The following is a 22,746-nucleotide window of genomic DNA, read 5'->3' on the forward strand; positions in this document are numbered from 1 at the left end:
CACTGCTGTGGCCTCTCCCATTGTGGAGCACAGGCTCCGGACGCGCAGGCTCAGCGGCCATGGCTCACGGACCCAGCTGTTCCGCGGCATGTGGGATCTTCCCGGACCGGGGCATGAACCCGTGTCCCCTGCATCGGCAGGCGCCACCAGGGAAGCCCCCGAGGTTTCTAGATTTTTGAGCTAATGGGGACTGGAAGCTGTCTGCTTTCCAGAGCTCATGGCCACACTCATCATGCCATTTATATTTGCCTTACTTGTGTTATTTCAGTGAAATGAAACCTAGTATCGGGTTTCAATTCTATAAAATCATAGGAGGACTTCTGTTTTTCATTTTCAGTATTACCTCACTGACCAGCGTTTATTTTTTAACCTGAGGGTTAATCAACCCAAGCTATAGAAGGATAAGTTTCTTGTTTTCCAGGTTAGAGTTGAATAGAACTGATATTAAATGATCAGCAATTTACTGAAAGGAGGAAGAGGAGAAACCTCTACCCCAGAAACACAAGGGCAGAGTTTCAAAATCTGGAGCCAGCAAAGGTCAGCAGTCATGGGAAAGCGTCTAGGCCATCTTTCCTCGTCCGCTCACTCAGCTCCGGGGGCAGCTGGGCTTGGAGGCAGCAGCTGTTCAAGGGTTAAAATGGCAAGGAAATGAGCACTTTCTAACCCATTTGGTCTGTTAATTTTAGGGCTTATAGTAAGCACTTATAATACTTTCTCCGTGGAAGAAGTAGAGTGGAATTTCCCTATGTAAACCCCATAAGCCACCCTAAGTACAAACAATTTTGGTTTATTCCAGTTTGAGATGTTTTCTGGTAAAAGATGTGTCTCTGGAGGAATGACTCCCAGGGCACCTGTCCTTCCAACCCCCAAAGGCTCAAGGTCAGGTCTCATCAGAGCCACTGTGGTCCCCTCTTTAGAGCCCAGAGATGTGTGACTTTGCCATGAAGTGTTAAAAGGTCATCAAACTCTAACCATCTGTTTCCACAGACGGGCACATCCCCGCCTGTCAGGGAAATCAAGTCAGACTGGAAGGAAAATATTCTGACATATGAATTGTCAGCTGAGATTGACAGAAAGAACCATCAGTTCATCCTCAGATCTGTGAAATTTTTGACTTGACAGCCAGACACGTATAAGGTCTAAAACCTGTGACTGGAGAGATGAAAGTTCTTTTTTTTTTTTTAATTTAATTTATTTATTTTTGGCTGCGTTGGGTCTTTGTTGCTGCGCGCGGGCTTTCTCTAGTTGTGGCGAGCGGGGGCTACTCTTTGTTGCGGTGCATGGGCTTCTCATTGTAGTGGCTTCTCTTATTGCGGAGCACGGGCTCTAGGCGCGTGGGCTTCAGTAGTTGTGGCTCACGGGCTCTAGAGTACAGGCTCGGTAGTTGTGGTGCATGGGCTTAGTTGCTCTGCAGCATGTGAGATCTTCCTGGACTGGGGCTCGAACCCATGTCCCCTGCACTGGCAGGCGGATTTGTAACCACTGCACCACCAGGGAAGCCTGAAAGTTCTTTTGAAATCACTTTTTCTCACAGATATTCAATATTGAAACTTATGAGAATATGTCTATTACCTCTTGTGTGATGATGATGTCACGGGTTTGTATGTGTCCAAACTCAACAAATTGTACCTATTAAATATGTACCGTTCTTTGTATATCAATTATACTTCAATAGAACTGTTTTTAAAAAAAAACGATCAGGGGCTTCCCTGGTGGTGCAGTGGTTGAGAGTCCACCTGCCGATGCAGGGGACACGGGTTTGTGCCCCGGTCCGGGAAGATCCCACATGCTGCGGAGTGGCTGGGCCTGTGAGCCATGGCCGCTGAGCCTGCGCGTCCAGAGCCTGTGCTATGTAACGGGAGAGGCCACAACAGTGAGAGGCCCGCGTACAGCCAAAAAAAAAAAAAAAAAACCGATCAGGAAAGGCAAAACAGCGTCTCCTTCCCTGCTATGTTCCCGCCGGGTGCCCCGAGAGGAAACACCGACAAGCGGGAGGTTCTCCGTCCCGGCTGTGTCCTAGACTCACCTGAGGAGCGATTACCAACCCACAGGCAGAGGCGTGTCTTAAAGCTGCCCAGTAATTGGGATGTGAGCCAGGGTTGAGAACCACTGCTTTCCAGAGTGCTCATCACAGAGTGACCACCTGAAGCTGCAGAGGTTCCTCCTGGGCTGCCTCCTTTCCTGTTATGTGCCCACAGGTGAAGGGTTCTGCTACTTCGTTCAAATGGAGAACTTTCCCATGGCAGGTTTGGGCCCTAAAGGAAAGGCTGGAGAGATGGTCTGCCGTGTTAGGCCATAATAAGGCTAAAAATAAATAAATATTGAAACATTAAATAATATTTTAAAAGCTTGTTATAGGAAGGTAGAATTGGTGGTGAGTAGTATATTTTAGGATGATAGACTCAATATTGCGAAAGAGATGGCTGTGACACATTGATATCCATCTGAACGGGAAGCGTGCTTCAGGGAATTAGTGGGAAACCTGAAATGTCATGGAGATCACAGAGACCTGGTTTAAGGAGGGAAGAGGCAGGAATTCCCAGGATGTCAGTATGCTAAGGAAGCAAGCAGCCTACTGGGGTGAGATTTTAACAGCGGACGTGCGAAACATGAAAAGTGGGCTCATCACCCAACGCAGAATGGCAGGGAACCTACGTGAAGGCTTCAGGAGAATCATCTAAAAGAGATTATTAAAGAGGCCTTTTGTGATCATTTGGAACTAATTTGGGTTTGCCTGTTAATGTCCTGTGAGGTTGGGCTCATTTTTTCAATGGGACCATGAGACGGGGAGATCTGTGACTTGACAGTGTGCCCAAGTTGCATGAAGGCATTTAATAGCAACTCTGTATTTCAGCTGATAAGATAGAAAGTCTGGTCTAAACAAACAGGCCAGTTAGGTAGATTTGTGGCTGGTGTAATAGCTGTACCTATAAAAGTATGATTAGTAAAATACCACCATGGAAGGAAGGTCTTTAATGGAATTGACCATTGGCTCCATCATCACTATTTTATAATTGATTTGAATGAAAATATGGAAGGCATGCTGTAGCAGTCACATTCTCAGGTTGTAGGGAGAGGGGTATTGCATCCAGCTCTTTCTTTTTTTAAGTTTTTTAAATTTTTTATTTATTTTCTTTATTTATTTTTGGCTGCATTGGGTCTTCGTTGCTGTGCGCGGGCTTTCTCTAGTTGTGGCGAGCGGGGGCTGCTCTTCGTTGCGGTCCGTGAGCTTCTCATCGCGGTGGCTTCTCTTGTTGCGGAGCATGGGCTCTGGGCGTGCGTACTCAGTAGTTGTGGCTCACGGGCTCTAGAGCGCAGGTTCAGTAGTTGTGGAGCGTGGGCTTAGCTGCTGTGCGGCATGTGGGATCTTCCTGGACCAGGGCTCGAACCTGTGTCCCCTGAATTGGCAGGCAGATTCTTAACCACTGCGCCACCAGGGAAGCCCTCCATCTCTTTTCCTTTTCCTTTCCTTTTCTTCTTTCTCTCTCTCCCTCCCTCTGTTCCTTCCTTCCTTCCTTCCTCTTTTTTTTTTTTTTTTTTTTTGCGGTACGCGGGCCTCTCACTGTTGTGGCCTCTCCTGTGGCGGAGCACAGGCTCCCGACGCGCAGGCTCAGTGGCCATGGCTCACGGGCCCAGCCGCTCCACGGCATGTGGGATCTTCCCGGACCGGGGCACGAACCTGTGTCCCCTGCATCGGCAGGCAGACTCTCAACCACTGCGCCACCAGGGAAGCCCTTAACTAATATTTTATAGGGAGCTATTTTCTATGTATTTTTCTACATAAAACAAGTCAATTTGTACTGGAATTACCTACAAATTCAGTGTCCAAGGTCTTGGATCAAATTGTGTATTTCTCCCAACTACTTTTTTTTTAAAAAAAGAAGAAAATTGGCAGGAACCTAGATCACAATTCTATGATCATTTAATATAACTGAGAAACAGCCTTGCCCACCCTTGCACACACCCAGTCCACTGCCACTTGGACTGAAATTGCTTTAGTGAAAGTGTCTCTGTGAAAACCAAAGTGCAGAAGTTTTCACAGCTCCATAACCCCTTGGAGCCTGGACCCTGCTCCGGACCTGTCCTTGGAGGGTGAGGGCCTTTCTCAGGGATCTTCTGGGGGAGGAAGGGTGCTGAGTGCTGTGAGTGTCATCCTCGTGGGGGCAGGACAGGTGTGAGCAGCCATGGCCCTTGTTGGCACTTTACATGAGCATGCTGGCCTTCAGACATAAAACAGCGCTGTAAGGAGGTCCTGCCCACCCACCCCTTTTGCTTGTGGGGAAACTGAGGCTCTCAGAGGTTGAATAACTTGCTAGAAGTCCTGCAGCTGGTAAGTGGCAAGACCAGGACTAAACCTCCTGACTTGTCTGACTTCATAACCTCTGCCCTTAACCTCGCTGGCCTTGTTGGTACAGATTCCCATCTTCTGACGGGGGTCAGCACTGAGCAGGGTCTACAGCGCTCTGATGCTCCCCTCTGGTTTCATGCAGTTGTTTGGTCATCTAGTTACAGGGCCTCCCCAGAAGGAAACCACTGTGATTGCGCCCACAGGATATGTAGCAAACAGGTGCTTTGCGTGACACTGTCCCTCTCGCGCCTTCCGTTTGGGCCACCTGTTTGGACTACCACAGCTCTGCTAGTTTCATAAAATGCAGTGGTGGCAGTTCTGTCCGTTGCACTGAAGTCTGCCTGGACCTCCTGACTGGTCTGGCCCTTCTCCTGCAGGATGCTGACGGCCTGTGCCCTCTCTTCCGCAGATGCCGCCCTTACGAGGACTGCTGTGGCTCCAGGTGCTGTGTGCGGGCCCTCTCCATACAGAGGCTGTGGTATTTTTGGTAGGTCACGACTCTTCCTCGTCTCAGATGCTCCCCCTGCCCTCCCCCAGGGCTCTGCCCGGTCAGTTTGTCACAGCCAAGGTGACATCACCTCCCCCTGAGGCCGTGGTCTCTGGGTGGCCTCAGTCAAGAAAGCAGGTATGTTGGGGCTGGCTTCATGTCAAGCACTTCTGCTCACAGAGTTTGGAGAAAGCTCGTCCCCATTTCCACAGACCTGTGGCTCGGGAAGAAGACTTATTATTTTGGAAGCTGGACTGTACAGCAGCCTGGACCTTCAGCAGCTCCTCCACCAATTTCTGAAATGGAGCTGAGGCCAGTTGTATTAATCAGAGAATCAGCACATCTCGTTATAAAGTTTCCACTGCCTGGAAATCTTCCGTATCCACATTGTGTCAGCTGAGTCCTAACTTTCCAGACAGACAGCCTGCATCCTTGCCCATCTTCCAGCTCTACTGGGGGAAGTTGGAAGTGCTGTCTGGAGTCTGTAAGATTGTACCCTGGGAGAGAATGAGGGAGTAAAGCTGACAGAGTCCTAAAAGGATAGGATGCAGAGTTTCCGCTAAGGAGAGGAACCTCCTGTGAGTTGCCACCCTCAGAGGATGCCCGTTTGGAGGTTGTCTGAAGATTCACTTGACTCTGTAGATAAGAGATAGGCTTCAGATGACAGAGATGGCGGAGTACGTGTGGGAAAGGATTTGCCTAAAACCAAAAGAGCATTTCCTGTGCCGGCCACGCTCTCCTCTGCGCCACTGCAGAGGTACAGTCATCGAGGCAAACCCCGTGAAGGATTAGGACCCAGCTTTAAGAGTTAAGCCTCTTCATGGGTTTCAGATTCTGACATTCCTGACATCTAAAGACTTTAAGGCCTTTCCTGAGCATGTGGCGGCAGACACTTGAAGTTTTGGTGAGATTTTGCCTTTGCCTCCTGACAGCTGTTCCTAATGTGTGATTAGGGAAATCAGCAGGAAGTGGGTACTCCACACGCCACGTTTTCTTTAATAGGAGACCCTCCTTTCTTTCTCACCATCACCACCTCCTTGATGGGGTTTTGACCATTTGGGGGCTGGACTCACCTGCCACGCTGGGCCCTGAACAGTGCCATATGCTGGTCGTGGCTTCTCCCCACCTCCTAGTTGCTACGGCCTCAAGCTCTGTAATAGAAGGAGAACTTTTTTACCCTGAGATTTTTCCAAATGTTAACACCTCTGTGTACCTATCAAGGTGGAAGGGACTGGTACCCAAGCTGGGGTGAGGAGGACCAGGGGAGGTGGCATTTCAGAGCTTTGCCTGGCTTCACACACACACACCCTCAGAACTTGCCTCCACGGGGCCTTGTGGTCGAGGGTCCCGAAAGGGATCACTCGTGCTTCAGGTTGGCCTGAAACACCAGACGAATGATGATGAGATTGTGGAAATGCTCCCAAAAATGAGAAAACTTGTCAAAGTTTAGACATGACGTGATTAGAAAGAAGGAACAATTGAAAGTCCAGGAGAACTCTGAGGGCCTGGCTGCTAGAGCAGCTTCTGTCGACCTTCCCTGGAAGCGTTCCCTGAGCTGGTAGCCGGTGCTTCTGAGCTGTTGGCCGGCGTCACTTGTCAGGGTCAGGGCACCTCAGCGAGCCAGTGGGTCCCTACACAGAGGCATCTCGTGAGAGCCGTGGAAGGAGGGCAGGTCTCCAAGGTCGGGGTGCCAGATACCAGAAGCTTTGGTTGAGTTCTTTGAGTTGAGATTCTGATACCAGATACCAGCTTCTAAACTGGGGATACAGCCAGAGAGCACCTTGAGATGCAAGTCTGAGGCGCCCCAGCTGAAGTCAGAGGACACTTGGTTTCCACTCCATGGGTTCCTTCTCTCAGTTATGTGTCTGGTAGGGAGAAGGCCCTACGGCAGCCGGGCTCCTAAAACAGACAGATGTCTAGACACATGGAGAGTTTTAAACCAGTGTTCTGGAAACAAAGCGTGCGGCCTCTGATGCCACAGAAGTTGGGGAAGGCTGCACAGCTTCTGACCGGGTCTCAGAGAGGGCCTTTCTTGCGAAGGGCCCAGCACATTGCACGGGCAGGGACGTAGGCATGGACCTGGTGAGGGAGTGATGGGGAGCTGGCGTGGGGGCAGGTTTGGAGGGAGGGGCCGGATGGAGCTGGGCATCGCGCGAAAGGAGGGCGGCTCTCCAAGCTGGTCCCACTTGACTCTGGAGGAATTTGGGCTCCTTACCGTAACACGAGGTTTTGGAGGAGAACGCTTTCAGAAGTCCCTGCCAGCTCTAAAATCTTAAGTAATCTTTAACCAGGATAGTCTAATGAAATCCCCGGGATTAGAAAAGGTGTAGAGTTGGAAAGCACACTGCAACAGAGCGCAGCCTGGCAGGCGAGTGCTGCCCTGCTGCTAGGGCTCCCGCGGATCTGGGATCTGGGGCGGGTTGGCCCTGGATCTGCAGGGGCTCTGCTGCTGCCTGGGGCCTGCATTGGGAGCTGAGAACTGCTGTTCCAAGTGCTGCGGCGGGGAGGCAGGAAGGGACTGAAAAAACAAATTGAATTGAAGAAACCAGATTACTTTTGATGACAGAAAAGGCACAAACTTCCTCTCTTAATCCCAGGGAAGCTCCCCAGACATGCTCGGCAGTGGAAGAGAATGTCTAGGAAACCATCGTCCTGTAACTCACAGCGCTCCCAAGAGCTGCTTTCTTACCTGGGCACGCCTTCCCTCACTGACACCCTGCTTCCTCTCCCTGTTACCAGAAGCTCATCCCCTGCACCCTTGTTAGTTTCTCTCAGACTACTGCCTCCATAAGGAATGAGTCTGATGATGTTAATGGCCCCCTAAGCCGGGGGTTGGCCTCCGGCCATGTGACTTTGTTCTCATTTGCTTGCACCTGTGTGCTCTCCAGCAGTCCACGGTGTGAGGTGCGTATCACTTTTATTTGTCTAGGAAGAAATATGTATTCCATTTGACGGTGTAACCAACATTTTGGCTTGTCTCATGGAAGAGACCAAGATCTCACCTGGCTTCTGCATTTCTAATCCAGAGAGCCTGGTCCTTTGGGAGTGAGCAGTAGTGTTACTGAGAAGGGAAAACCTTAGGCGCATTTACCCTCCCTGTGCTTTACCTTTCTGCTCAGATGTTTACAGCTGGACCCAGGGTTGAACGTAAGATTACCGTGGAGTCCAAATGAAGCTGTTCCCTTTGGATTCCAGCATCTGACTTCGGAGAGGACCTTGTTTTGCACACCTTGGATTCCTCTAGCTCCCCAAGAGTGCACCCCTCTGACCCCCTCCCCGTCTGCAGCTCACAGCTGTCCTCTCCGGGTCTCTCAGCCACCCAGCTTTTCCTGTGGGAGCACCTGTGCTGTGCTTTCCACCCAGAAAGCTCCTTCCCTTCCCTTCAATTTGTCTCTTTCTTTCCATCATTCAGACTCAGCTCAGATGTTGCTTTGAAGGAAAGGAAGCTTCCTCACTCTGACAGATACCCTTGACCCTCTTGTTGCATTGAATTGTACCCTTGAAATGATGAACACAATTGTGTGTTATGTATATTTTACCCGCCACTCCCACCCCAAACCTATGTTGTATCCTTGCTTTTCTTGCTTAGCGCTATCAGAGTTGTAAATAAACACTTCTGTTAATTTGTTCTTTACTGTCCCCCTCCCCTATGAGAACTCAAGTTCAGTGAGGCGGAGGCCCCACCTGTCTTACGCCCTGGAATGCACAGACTGGTGCTGGGAGCATGGCAGGTGCTTAAAAATTTTTTTGTTGAATGAATAATGAATTAGACGAGAGGTCAGAAAGCCACAATTTCAGTCCTTTCCTGAATCATTTCCTGTCTGGTGCCCCTGATCTTTGTTCCTGTTCAGCGTTCCAGGGTTGTCCGGTAAACGCTTACTGACTGACTAATGGACTTAATTTAACCCTTAACATTATGTTAATTATTCTTAAAGGCTTTATTGTCTACTCTTTTCTTAAATTTCATTTGTGTGTGGACAGGTGCCTTTGACCATGACATGGCCAGCTCTGCTGTGTGTGCATCCTTCACAAGAGTGTGTGTGCGAGTTGAGTGAGGTTCTGGAAGGTTCTGTGAGTCCTGTCATCATATCAGTTTAGAGATGGGAAAGTTTCTCAGTTATGTCTGTGTGGAACAGACAACTTGGCCCTTCTCAGAATGACTCCCCCTGTTTCTAGAAAAACAGGTATAGTGCAAATGTGAGGTGGGAAGAGTCATTCATTCATTCATTATTTATTGAATGCCAGTGATGCATCTGAGAATTCTTAGATGATGTGGACAAAGGTCCGATCCTTAGCAGTCTGCTCTGTGTCCGTTAGACTGTAGGGTCATGGTAGAAGGTTCAGCCATACTTAGAACCTAGAGATTTAAAAACAGCCTGTTTATTGATTGTGAGCATTTTCTCTATTCCTATAGTTTCTCTATAATTAAGATGTGCTCTAGGAAGGGCACTTAAAAAATTTTTTTTAGGGATGTTCATATAATAATGGAGAGAAAACTGCTAGAAAGGATCACGTGCTTACTCTTCTTGCTTTAACAGTAAAGAAAAATGGGGGAAATAGACAGTGAGGACCAGCAGTAGCGTTCAAACTGAATTGAAAAGGCATCTCCCGTTTTGACTAAAATATCGAGTTTAGGTCAGAGCCATGCACAGGAAGGTAATTGCACCAGCCCTTTGAAGCCAGCAGCCATTTGGAGCTTTTGAAGCAGAAAGCTCACTTCGAGAGCCTCTCAGCATGAGTGGCCTCCAACCAGGGGCACCCAGGGCTCTGCAAGCCAGCTGTCTCCCTGGTGTGCTCCACCGGGCCCGTCCCGGGGGAAGGTGGTCGGAGAGGACCAGCCAAGGAGCCCTGCCATGTGCCCGGGCCTCTGCCTGGGGCCTCACCCTGTGCTCTCGCCCAGGTTCCTTCTGATGATGGGCGTGCTCTTCTGCTGTGGAGCCGGCTTCTTCATCCGGAGGCGCATGTACCCCCCGCCGCTGATCGAGGAGCCGGCGTTCAACGTGTCCTACACCAGGCAGCCCCCGAACCCCACTCCAGGTCAGCCAAGCCCTCTGTCCTTGTCTCTCCTCCTTTCAGTTTACATGTTCTCTGTAAGCATGTTCTCTGCCACGGAATATGCTGGAAGACAAAATTCAGGCCATGTTTCTTCATTTACGTTCTGATGATCAACCTTACTGTGCAGTTGTGCTGATAATAAATGCAGTGTCTGCTGTGTTGTATGTCTGTCACCTCTTATTCTTACCTAATTATTGGTGCATCTTTTATGCATGTTTATGCAGCACATTATTTGCTCTTTTTTTCTTTTTTTTTTTTCTTTTTGCGGTATGCGGGCCTCTCACTGTTGTGGCCTCTCCCGTTGCGGAGCACAGGCTCCGGATGCGCAGGCCCAGCGGCCATGGCTCACGGGCCCAGCCGCTCCGCGGCATATGGGATCCTCCCAGACCGGGGCACGAACCCGTATCCCCTGCATCGGCAGGCGGACTCTCAACCACTGCGCCACCAGGGAGGCCCTTGCTCTTTTTTTCTTAAAAATTACTTCATGTGTAAATTTTTATGTAGAAACTGTATTGTCCATGACATTCTTAATGCTTCTGGACTAAATATTAATCATGTTACTAAATGGTGATTTGCTTAGATAGTCTGTCCTTGATGATCATTTGTTTCCTTTTGTTTTGCTTTTCATTCGTTCATTCAATAAGCGTTTGCTGAGCGTTTATGAGTATTGTGAGTACTTATTAATTGTGCTGCTATAGACATGTCTGCACAAGTTACATTTGGCCTATTTAGGGAACATTACCCAGAGTGGTGCCCCAGGGTCAGAAAGAATTTGTGGTTTCCTAATTCTTATAAAACACTGCTTTAACTACCTAAACCTCAGACATACTGTAGTGGGTGAATTCAAGTTTCCCTCGGGACACGGGCCCATTCCTTTTTTTGAAATTACGTGTGCAATGTTTCCCTTCCCTTTGGGGGCAGGGGGCGCCAGGGACTCTGCAGGGCTGGGGAGGCACTGCTCCTTGAGCTCCTGTCTTTGGGCCCGTGTGGTGGGCCGGGGGCTGCGTGGCTCCCTGCGTTCCACTCTGCCCCGTCATGCTTCCCACCTCCAGAGTGTGGGCAGGCTCCCTCTCTATTCCTCACACACCACAGGGAGACAGTCGGAGATCTAGAGTTCTGTTCCAGTTTTTACAGAGTTCTGGTTCTGTAAGATAAGTCCTAAGACCTGCTGTACAGCGTGGGGCCTATAGTTAGTAACACTGTGTCGTATACTCACGCCTTTGCTGAGTGGAGGTCTTATGTTGTGTCATCACAAATTCAGAGGGCAGCAGGAAATGCTTGGAGGGGATGGATAGGTTTATGGCATATATTGTGGCGATGGCTTCACGGTGTATCTGTATTTCTAAACTCATCAAGTTGTAGACGTTACATATGTTCACCTTTTTTTTTTTTTTTTTTTTTGCGGTACGCGGGCCTCTCACTGCTGTGGCCTCTCCCGCTGTGGAGCACAGGCTCCGGACGCACAGGCTCAGCGGCCATGGCTCACGGGCCCGGCTGCTCCGCGGCATGTGGGATCTTCCCGGACCGGGGCACGAACCCATGTCCCCTGCATCGGCAGGCGGACTCTCAACCACTGCGCCACCAGGGAAGCCCTGTTCACCTGTTTGTATGTCGATCACACCTCAAAGAAAAAAGAAAGAAGTTGGGGGATTGAGTGTGGGAAGAGCTCTCTCTCATCTGCCCTTTAGACACAGAGATGCAGAGATGGGCATTTGCTGGTCTGTTTTTTATAGTTTTATTGCACCAAACACTCTGCCATGTTTTCTTTTATTATTTTTTAAAACGCTGCTAAAGATCTAAATATGTATTTTCCACAACAGTTCTGAGGTTGCTGTAACTTAAACTTTCTCTCAGGGTTAGTACCACTTTTCATGCATAAGTGGATTTTTATTCTTTCATATTTGGAAAGATTTGAACAGCTTCAAATCTATGCTCCAGCCTAGGGCAAAGTGAAAATTTTCAGTTAAAATGGGAGGCCAAACCTAGATTTTATCTGGCTTACTCTGAGTTTTCAGTCCTTTGATTTTTCTTTTTTTTTTCAAGACACAGACAGTAGATCAGAGAAATGGGTAAAAGACTAATGAATTTCCTTTTCCTTCTGTCTTCATGCCATGGATATTTAGTGTCCCGTGTGGCCACAGATGCAAGATGCCACGTGTGCTTGGCCCACAGCGTCAGGCCTGGGCTGGGGCCCGGGCGCTGAGCTGCCTGCACACAGACCCTGCTGAAAGTCTGCAGCCTCTCAATATTTTGAAACAAGAACGCCCTGCATCCCCTGTCACCCTCTCTCCCTCACCCCCGCCTCTTTTTTTCATCCCAGTGCACACATCTTTCTAACTGGAATCCTCGGCCCCCTTATAATAAATAGGGCATCAATCCTACAAGCCTTACTTCAGACTCTTACTCACCCCTGAGCAATGCCTGCTAAAAGCTTTCCCAGTCACTTGTCTCTGCCAGCTCTTCTCTGTCTTCCATGTTGCCACCAGAAAGTTCTTTGGGGGGAAAAAAAAAAAGCACCTAGGTCATGTTGTTCTCCTGCTTAAGGGTCTCTGCCGTGTCAGTTTGCTCCCAGCAAGTCCAGACTCCTTAGCCAAGGACCCAGAGCTCTGTCCTTGCCCCTCCTGTGCCCCGTGTGAGCAGCCCGCTCCCCAAGCTGTGCCACCTCACACCTCACTGGGCCTAGCCCATGCCCTCCCTTTGTCCTAGGCCATTTCCTTTCATTCTCTTTCTCTCCTGGATTCTCTCTGCCAAGTACTTTAACTGTGTTTATTATGGTGATTTTTGTTGTTGTTTATTTTTTTATTGAGGTAACATCAGTTTATAACATATGTTTCATGTGTGCAACTTTCTATTTCTATTGCTGTATACCCTACAGTGTCCTTACCACAAAAAGTTTACATTCCATCCATCACCATACAGTTGATCCCCTTTACACATTTTACCTGCCCTTCCTTCACCCCTTCCCCCCGCCACCCCATAACCACTACTCTCTTCTCTATATCTATGTGTTTGTTTTGGCTTGTTCATTGATTTTGTTTTTTATATTCCAAATATGAGTGAAATCATATAAATTTGTCTGTCTGACTTTCACTTAGCATAGTGCCCTCTAGAGCCATCCATGTTGTCACAAATGCTAGGATTTCGTTCTTTGTTTATGGCTGAGTAATATTCCATTCTGTATATTGACCACATCTTCTTTATTCATTCATCCACTGATGGACACTTAGGTTGCTTCTTATCTTGGCTTTTGTGAATAATGCTGCTATGAACATTGGGGTGCGTGTATCTTTTCAAATGAGTGTTTTCATATTCTTTGGAAAAATACCCAGAAGTGGGACTGCTGGATCATACAGTGGTTCTATCTTAATTTTTGAGGCACTTCCATACTGTTTTCCACAGTGGGTGCACCAATTTACATTCCTAATGATAGTGCACAGGAGTTCTGTTTTCTCCACATCCTTGCCAGCGCTTGTTATTTCTTATCTTTTTGGTAATAGCCACTCTGACAGATGTGAGGCGATAGCTCATTGTGGTTTTTAATTGTCATTTCCCTGGTGATTAGTGGTGTTGAGCATCTTTTCTTGTATCTGTTGGTCATCTGATGTCTTCTTTGGGAAAATGTCTGTTCAGATCCTCCACCTATTTTTTAATCAGGTTTGTTGTTGTTGAGTTGTATGAGTTCTTTATATACTTTGGATATTAACCCCTTAACAGATATATGATTTGCAAGTATTTTCTCCCAGTCAGAAGGTTGCCTTTTCGTTTTGATGATGGTTTCCTTCGCTGTGCAAAGACTACTACTACTATGACGTAGTCCATTTGTTTATCTTTCCTTTTGTTTCCCTTGCCTGAGGAGACATGTCCAGAAAGATATTGCTAAGACCAATGACAAAGAGCTTACTGTCTATATTTTTTTCTAGAAGTTTTATATTTTCAGGTCTTACAATCAAGTCTTTAATCCATGCTGAGTAAATTTTTATGTGTGGTATATGATAGTGGTCTAGTCTGATTCTTTTCCATGTGATTGTTCAGTTTTCCCAGCTCCATTTGTTGAAGAAACTGTTCTTTCTTCATTGTATGTTTTTTGCTCTTTTCTTGTAAATTAGTTCTTCATGTATGTGTGAATTTATTTCTGAGCTCTCAGTTCTGTACCATTGATCTGTGTGTCTGTTTTTCTGCCAGTACCATGCTGTTTTGATTACTATAGCTTTGTGGTATCATTTGAAGTCAAGGGGTGTGATACCTCCAGGTTTGTTCTTTTTTTCTCAGGATTGCTTTGGCTATTTGGGGTCTTTGTAGTTCCATATAAATTTTAGAATTTTTTTTTCTATTTCTGTGAAAAAAATGTCATTGGGATTCTGGTAGTGATTGCATTGAATCTGAAGATTGCTGTAGGTAATATGGACATTTTAACAACGTTATTCTTCTAATCCATGAGTTTGGAATATCTTTCAATTTCTTTGTGTCATCTTCAGTTTCTTCCATCAGTGTCTTACAGTTTTTCAGTGTATAGGCCTTTCACCTCCTTGGTTAAATGTAATCCTAGGTATTTTATTCTTTTTGTTGTAATTATAAATGGGATTGTTTTCTTAGTTTCTCTTTCTGTGAGCTCATTGTTAGTGTATAGAAACAACAGATTTTTGAGTATTGATTTTGTACCCGGCCACTTTACTGTATTTGTCTACTATTTCTAATAGTTTTTTTTGGTGGAGTCTTTAGGATTTTCTGTATATCATGGTGAGTTTTAATCCCTACGTATATTTTGGGTTCCCCACTGGGCTGAGTGCTTTCGCAGGACTCACATCTCAAGCACCAAGCAGACTTACATCTGCCAGCTGAGTGAACGGTAAACCTGGGGTAGGGATTTACCATGGCCACACTTGGAGCGTCACTTGACCCATATTTCACACCTGCTAAGGTGCTGCAGGTACTTGGGACACTGGAATGCAGCCTGGGTTCCAGCCCTCACTCACCCCCTTGTGCATTGCATGGTTTGCACAGCCTTGTGTTGGAGCACTGTGTCATTGCACAAGTTACTGTACAGTCACCAACCATGTTGAGACGTACGTGGAAAAAGTTCAGGATGCTGGGAAGCCATGTAAGCGGGAAACTCATCCATACATCAAGTTGTATGGATGGAGGGGGCAGGAGAGTTTGTAAGTATATTTAAGTGGAAGTGAGGGCATGAGGGGTGGGGGACTGAGGAGCAGCCAGCGAGGCTCCTGTGTCTTCCTTTGCTGCCTGCCTTTCACACGCCTGCCCACCGAGACTCCTGAGCTGCAGAGGCCAAGCAGCTGCTGTCAGTCCCACAGCTATGGCGTCAACGGCAGGCGCTGTTGTAGGCATCTAGGGCAGCAGAGATGCCACATCAACTATATTGAGCCTCTCTGTGAACAGTGGAGACTGGGGGTTCTCCCACGACTAGGGTAGTGTGGTTTGACCCGATTCGGTTCTACCCTGCGTTTGGGGGCGTTCAGAGAAATGGGGGCTGTTTATTTTCTCCCAAGCCGTCTCCTAATGCAGTCACCAGTGGGGCCTGTGAAAAAGAGCCCGCTCACCTTCTGTTGGGAGACTGATGTGGGTATCCTCAGCTCTCTGCAGAGAGTCACAGCTGCTGCTTAATTTACCATCCTCCTCCATTTGTACCCTTCTTACAGGCCTGTAAAGCATGAAATGGTCAGTCCCCGACACACCAGAGCATCATATGAAGGCTTGCTTTGTTCCATGGGCGTATACATAATTTCACCACAAAATCCAGGGCTGTGTCATTAATTAACAGCATGATGCTTGGGAAGAATTTAATTACTTTGACTTCTTAGAATTAGTAATAATGAAGAAAAATAGGGTCTATTGGTTTCTCCGTGATTTCGGCCTGGAGACCCGCCTCTTTCTGTGGGGGGGATTCACGCCCCTGCGGCTGCTTGCTGAGACTCTGTAGTGCTCAGGCCTGTGCCCATGGGGTGTGTGTGTATGTGTAAGGGAAGGCCGGGGGCCAGGCAGTCTGGGAAGGGAACGGGGTGCGCTGACCCTACGTGGTAGGTCCTCGGGCCCAGGAGGAGCCTGGCTGGTGCAGAGGGAGAGACAATACCTACGCATCGCGGGCAGTGCTTGCCTGTCTGCCAGGTGGCTCCGTTTTCCCTCTACTGCTGATCTGGGGGAGGGGAAGTGGATTCGGGTGAGTTTTGCTTATTCATGAAGAAGAAAGGGCAGGTTTTAAAGAATCAATACTCTTGCCCTGGAGGGCTGGGGAAGCGCGGCACTCGAGCCCGGTATGCAGAAGGGTACGCAGTGGTGTCCAGCTGGGAGCAGCTCCCCAGCCCAGCAAGGCTGAGTGCGGAAGAGCAGAGACCTGCACGTTATGAAGATGCTCAAGACTGGGTGGGGTGCGTGGCAGCATCACGGTTCCGGGGCACCGGTGTGGGTCAGAGCGGGACTGGGGGGAAAAGGCCAGCACAGTAGGCGTGGAAGCTGAGGTTCAGAGGTGGGGCTCCAAGCCTGCCCAGGAACCAAAAGAAACAAGGGCTGCAGCTGCCGGCCAAAGGCCGTGGCTGAGAGCCAGCTCCCTTGGGCCTGTGCAGGGAAGTACCAGCACGGAGAGTGCAGGGAAGCTGGTCTGGGGACTGAGGAGAGGCACCTGGGCCGGGAGTCAGGAGGCCTGAGGTCTGTGGGCCCTGGGGTGGGCACTGTCTCTTCTGAGCCTCTGCATCTTATTGGCAAAATGAAAGTATATGAAGAAAGGCAGTCTCAATGGTAGTCTTTATGTCCAGCGGTGGCCAGAGTAACTAAGTGCCTCAGCCTCCCCCGTCCTCCCCGACACACCGCTGGCAGGGCCCTGGTTATGCCCTCCTCGGCAGAGAGGAAAGACAGACTTTGTTCGTTCAGAAAACAGCGGCTGGCTGGCTGCAGCACTGTGTTCACGCGCTAGGAGGGTGTGAGGGATACGTGCTCACTGCCCTGCAAGAACTTGGAGAAAGGGGGCGATCGGTGTAGGGACAGTGGGTGCTAAGGTGTCAAACTTCCAGTTATAAGATACATAAGTCCTGGGGATGTCATGTACAGCATGGTGACCACAGGTAACTTTATATTTGAAAGCTGGTAAGAGAGTAGATCTTTTTTTTGAGGTACGCAGGCCTCTCACTGTTGCAGCCTCTCCCGTTGTGGAGCACAGGCTACGGACGCGCAGGCTCGGTGGCCATGGCTCACGGGCCCAGCCGCCCCGCGGCATGTGGGATCCCCCTGGACCGGGGCACGAACCCGTGTCCCCTGCATCGGCAGGCGGACTCTCAACCACTGTGCCACTAGGGAAGCCCGAGAGTAGATCTTAAAAGTTCTCATCACAAGGGAAAAAAATGTGGAACTATGTGCAACTATGAGGTGGTGGATGATAGCTCACTGTGGTGAGTATTTCATGGTGTGTGTATATCAAATCACCATGCCATACACTGTTATATGTCAGCTACAGCTCAATAACACTGGAGAACTTTTAGAACAGGGGGAAGAATATAAAACCTTGGCTACAGCAGAGCTGTGAGTCTGGAGGAGAGTGGGGCTGGATTTCAGGGCTCTCTGAGCAGGGCCTCACTAAACTTGTGCACTTGAGGCTGAGTGTGGGGAGGGGGCTCGGGGCCACAAGGGAAAAGATGATGACATTATGGTCTCTCTTCTTTATGACGTATTATGTGGCACTCAAGTTGATAGTCAAGGTCAAGGTCATGTAACTGGCAGGACACGTGTGAAGCTGTATTTAGGGAAGGGGCGGGCTGCTGTGTTACAGCGTGGTCGTGAGTCTGACTGTGTGATCACACAGGTGCACAGAGACTGGAGAGGACAGTTGGTAGTGACATCTGAGATGTTAACATGATTTAAAGTGTCTTTAAAAATGGTTTCCTTTCATGTGACTAATACTGATTTTCAAAAAATAAAATAAAACAGAAGTAGATGGAGTATTCCCATTGGGAGATACATTTTTGTGTGTGTGTGTGTGGTACATGGGCCTCTCACCGCTGTGGCCTCTCCCGTTGAGGAGCGTAGGCTCGGGACGCGCAGGCTCAGCGGCCATGGCTCACGGGCCTAGCCGCTCCGCGGCATGTGGGATCTTCCCAGACTGGGGCACGAACCCGTGTCCCCTGCATCGGCAGGCGGACTCTCAACCACTGTGCCACCAGGGAAGCCCCCCGTCCCTATTCTTTTGTCTCTGTTTATTCTTTTTTCTTTTGCCCTACCCAGGTATGTCAGGGAGTTTCTTGCCTTTTGGGAGGTCTGAGGTCTTCTGCCAGCATTCAGTAGGTGTTCTGTAGGAGTTGTTCCACGTGTAGATGTTTTTCTGGTATATCTGCTAGTGTTGGAGGGTCTCCTGCAGAGGTGGTGTTGGGGGGCTGTGGCTCACGGTGGGGATAAGGACACTGGCAGTTCTGGGAAGGACACTGGCAGTTCTGGGAAGTACTCCTTGGTGTGAGCCCTCCCAGAGTCTGTCATTAGCCCCACCAAAGAGCCTGAACTGACATTTAAAGGTAAATTCATAGCTTTATTCTTTGTTAAAAGCGTAAAATAAGAAAGTGTATTAGCTGACCTCTCCTTAAAAGAGGTTCAGAAATTAATAAAATAAACTCACAGAAAGCAGTAAGAAGTACATAATAAAAACTAAAAATTGGGCTTCCCTGGTGGCACAGTGGTTGAGAGTCCGCCTGCCGATGCAGGGGACACGGGTTCGTGCCCCGGTCCGGGAAGATCCCACATGCCGCGGAGCGGCTGGGCCCGTGAGCCATGGCCGCTGAGCCTGCACGTCCGGAGCCTGTGCCCCGCAACGGGAGAGGCCACAACAGTGAGAGGCCTGCGTAGCGCAAAAAAAAAAAAAATAAAATAAATAAAAGAGTTAGGGCCAGATTTGGGGCAGGGTGACCAGTATATTCCCTCTTGTCACCGTCTATGCTCTCTGGACCCCCATGCCCTGCACCCTGGCCCGCAGCAGGGCTCAGCCTTCATCCTACAGCCTCTCCCTGAGACAAGAGCATCCTCCTCCTGCAGCATCCAGGGCAGGGAGAGAGTCCACAGACATCAGCCCACCCCGCTGGCACCCGCCCCGTAGGTCGTCACCTTATCTGGGAATTGGATTCACCTGGATGACAGGTAATCTGCCCTGATTAAATGTTAATCCAGCAGGCGGGAGTGGAGCTGATACTTCAGCAAACTGTTCTCAAAAAGTGTGTGGAGGTGCTGGTGATGATTCTGGCCGAGATTCGGGAACACAGGGTCCTCTTTTCAGTTCTCTCTGAGTTGACTTACCTTTCTACGCCCAGGCTTTTTAGGCTCCAAGGGACACTCGGCCCTCTCTGTTGGTAATTTTTTGGTGCACCTCCCCAAGGTCTTGGCAGAGCTGCCCTGGTGTGTCACTCAGCTGCGGCTTGGTCCCTGCCACACCTGACCCCGCTAATGTCCCTCCATCACTCAGACACCCTCTCGGGTTGTGGTGCTTTCTGGCTGTCTGCATCCAGTAGAGGAGAAGCTCCAGGAGGCCGGGGCTGGCATGCTGCCTTTGCTCCTTACCTGATCCCAGGTGCCCTGCTGTGTCTGGGCCCTGGCTGTGATGGGCTGTGGGTTTTTTCTGCTGTGCTCACATCTGCTTTCCTGTCTTTCAGGAGCCCAGCAGCCGGGGCTGCCGTTTTACACCGACCCTGGAGGACCAGGGATGAATCCTGCTGGGAACCCTGTGGCGATGGCTTTCCAGGTCCAACCCAACTCACCCCAGGGAAGCATGGCCTACCCACCACCCCCTTCCTACTGCAACACGCCACCGCCCCCATATGAACAGGTGGTGAAGGCCAAGTAGCCGGGAGCTGCCTGGCACCTGCCTGTGCAACTGGCCGGGGAGGCCGGGAGAGGCTGTCAGTCACCCTCCCTGTCCCCATCACTGTTCACCTCCAGGAATGGTCTTCTGAGCCACTAAGGGCAAATTCCTTTTTGATATCTTCAAAGCAAGCACAGCTTCCTTTCAAGTTTTCCTTGGAGGACCAGTATTTGAATTCACCCCGTGTCTCCTCTGTTGCTTCTGTTTCCAATGTAATCTGTGCTCTGGCCGAGTGGAGAGTCCTGAGGGTTGACCCCCTAGGGTGGCGCGCCCAGACCCTCAGGGGAGAAACCCCAGTGGAAGGTGAGGCAGGGCGCGTGCAGGTGAGTACATGTGGACGTGAGGGGGCGGCCCGGGCCGCCCAGAAGGCCCCGCACATGGCAGGCAGCCCGTCTGAAACGAGGCACCACAGGGCCAGCTGTGTGAGCCCCTTGCCCGTCAGTCTTCCTCTTCAAAAGGCTCTCAGAGAGACAGGCGTTGGCGGCACAGCCTAGGAGCCCTCTCTTCTCCATCCCCTTCCTGAAGACCAGAGCTGCCCTCTGCACAGCCAGGGCTGGGAGAGCCCTGGGCACGGCTTGCATCTCAAGGAGATGAGGATCCGGAATCAGACCAAGTTGCTGTCTATAGTTATCTGGAAGTCACTAAGGAAAGTTATTTAAATTCATGGGAAATTGCCCCCTGCCTCAAACCGGACATTGCATTTGATGAGCTCTTGGTCTGACTTGGGGAAAAAAATGTACGAGCCCCTTTCAGTGTGTCCTGTGGAAGGTGGTGTGGAGTCCTGTCCTGAGGTCAGACTCGGAGTCTTTCCTGGACATCGGCAGCTCTCTGGCCTGTGATCACGGCCAGGCACCTCTGTGCCCTCCCCTGAGGTAGCTCTGACGGTGCGCTGTGATGGATTGGACACTTTCAAAGCAGAGAGGCATGTCCGGCTGGGAAGCCACATCAGCCTCTGGAGAGAGGTGTCCCAGCAGGGCACAGTCAGTGGCTCGAGCCTGGGTTGGGCAGGCCTGGGCCCTGGCTGGTTGACCTCAGCAGGTGTCTGCCGGGCTCTGAAGAGCTTGTAAAGAAAAAGACGGGAACGCAAGACCCTAGGACTGCAGAGCGATCTCTTCAGAAAGGACCAAATAGATTTCACTGATGATGAGTTCATCAAAATTAGAATAAAGAAGATCTGGCTGGAAATGCAAAGCCTGGCTCAGAAACCTCTCTGGCCCTGGGATCGCAGGTAGTCCTGGGGTTGTTAGGGGGCCTGGGTCCTGCTCCTCTGCGTTGTCAGGAATGCCCACGATCGCGTATTTAAACCCAGAGTGAGACCTGACAGGTCACGTATAGGAAGGGCAAAGCTGCGTAGCCGAGACATGTAGTAGACCCCTGTATATGTAGTGGTGGGGTGGAGTGCTTATTTTTGAAATGAACTCAACAGAGCCTCTTGAGGAGTTGTCACTCATTGAACCTGCGCATCAGGACATCTCACCGGAGTGGATACTAAGGGTTTTCATTCCCTAGCCCTAGTCTCTGTGTCCCTGCTCTACTGGGACACGTCTGTGGCGTAGGGGTGAGGAATCAGGATGGGGCCACAGTGACTTACCTTTTCTAAGGGTGGGGAATCTGGGAGCCTCCCTGGGAATTCCACAGGATGCTCTTGAAGCCGGATGAACACCTTGGAAACAGTCTGTGAACACGGATGCTGCTGCCGGTGTCTTTGACCACCGAGTGTGACCTCTGAACTCCTGTGCTCAACTTCAGTACCTCCCCGCACTCAAGTCCTTGATTCGAATGAGACAACAAAGGGCAACACTTGCTGTTTACAACCCAGGATGACTACATGGGTCCAAAAGGTCCTCTTCCTCCAGGTCATTCATTTTGCATTTTCAGGTCCAGTTTCTCCCTTTATTGTTCTGATGAGGAAGCGCCCCGACAGCTGCCCCTGGAGTTGGATTGGGTGCAGCTGAGTTGCCACCCAAACGTCCGTGATGAAATTTTGTTTATCTTTTTGATAACAAATGATCTTGAGACTGGATGATTTCGGTAGCACTCAACCATTTTATATTCATGTTTGTGTGAGATAAATTTTGTTTTCCCTTGAACCGGGGTGAGAACCCACTACTGTGGGCACTGACACTGTGTGTGGAAATTCCACTCGCAGTGGCATTTCCTGCCCCTTCTGTTTCCCCCCGTGCTGTCGGTGGACAGTGCCCACCGCTTGGAGCCAGTCCAGCTCCTGGTGTGTGAAGTTACATAGAGTTCCTTAGCGGGTGTGGCCAGGAGCGAACCGGGAGCAGATCGGTGCATGCTTTTCCTCTTGTAACACTTGGCTCACTTCTCTTTTCTGTTCTTTTGATAGGGTCATGTTTCCTATGTACGCAAAATAAAAATAAATTTGGGTGTGTGCTTTGACTGTTTTGCTGGGGAGTGGGAAAGAGGGGAAAGAGGTGAAGTTTCTAAAGAAGGATGGACAGTGGGCTCTCAGTTCAGCTGGGTGGGGTGGAGTGGGTGAGGAATGCACCCAACCTCAGGAGAACTGGAAATTAGATGCTATCCAAGAAGATAAGGGGGCTTCCCTGGTGGCACAATGGTTGAGAGTCCACCTGCCGATGCAGGGGACGCGGGTTCGTGCCCCAGTCCGGGAAGATCCCACATGCCGCAGAGTGGCTGGGTCTGTGAGCCATGGCTGCTGGGCCTGTGAGCCATGGCCACTGGGCCCGCGCGTCCGGAGCCTGTGCTCCGCAACGGGAGAGGCCACAACAGTGAGAGGCCCGCTTACCGCAAAAAAAAAAAAAAAAAAGATAAGGAACTTTTGTTTCACCAACACATTTAAAGTATCTAGCTAAGGAAAAAATTACCGGAATAGGAAGACAGAAGCATTAATTATGTGGACTCACAGCTAATACTGATATTAGTTATCTGGCGGCCTGAGTGTGTTTTGCATAGGTAGGGGAGCCTTGATTTTAAAATCCAACTCTAGGGCTTCCCTCGTGGCTCAGTGGTTAAGAATCCGCCTGCCAATGC

At 49.7% G+C, this 22,746-nt stretch overlaps 1 protein-coding gene across 1 annotated transcript in view; it reads left to right on the forward strand.

Annotated features, from left to right (window-relative positions):
* The window catches only part of VOPP1 (VOPP1 WW domain binding protein), a 65,613-nt gene extending 43,486 nt beyond the window's left edge, over nucleotides 1-22,127 (forward strand). The window contains exons 3-5 of the mRNA XM_082631593.1: nucleotides 4,758-4,835; nucleotides 9,736-9,872; nucleotides 19,526-22,127. Coding sequence (XP_082487719.1) covers nucleotides 4,758-4,835; nucleotides 9,736-9,872; nucleotides 19,526-19,716 — 406 coding nt within the window. The 3' untranslated portion in view covers nucleotides 19,717-22,127. The remainder of the gene's footprint in view (nucleotides 1-4,757; nucleotides 4,836-9,735; nucleotides 9,873-19,525) is intronic.
* The last annotated feature ends 619 nt before the right edge of the window (nucleotides 22,128-22,746 follow it).

Source organism: Mesoplodon mirus (assembly GCF_964341445.2).
Source record: "Mesoplodon mirus genome assembly, chromosome: 9".
Classification (NCBI taxonomy): Eukaryota; Metazoa; Chordata; class Mammalia; order Artiodactyla; family Ziphiidae; genus Mesoplodon; species Mesoplodon mirus.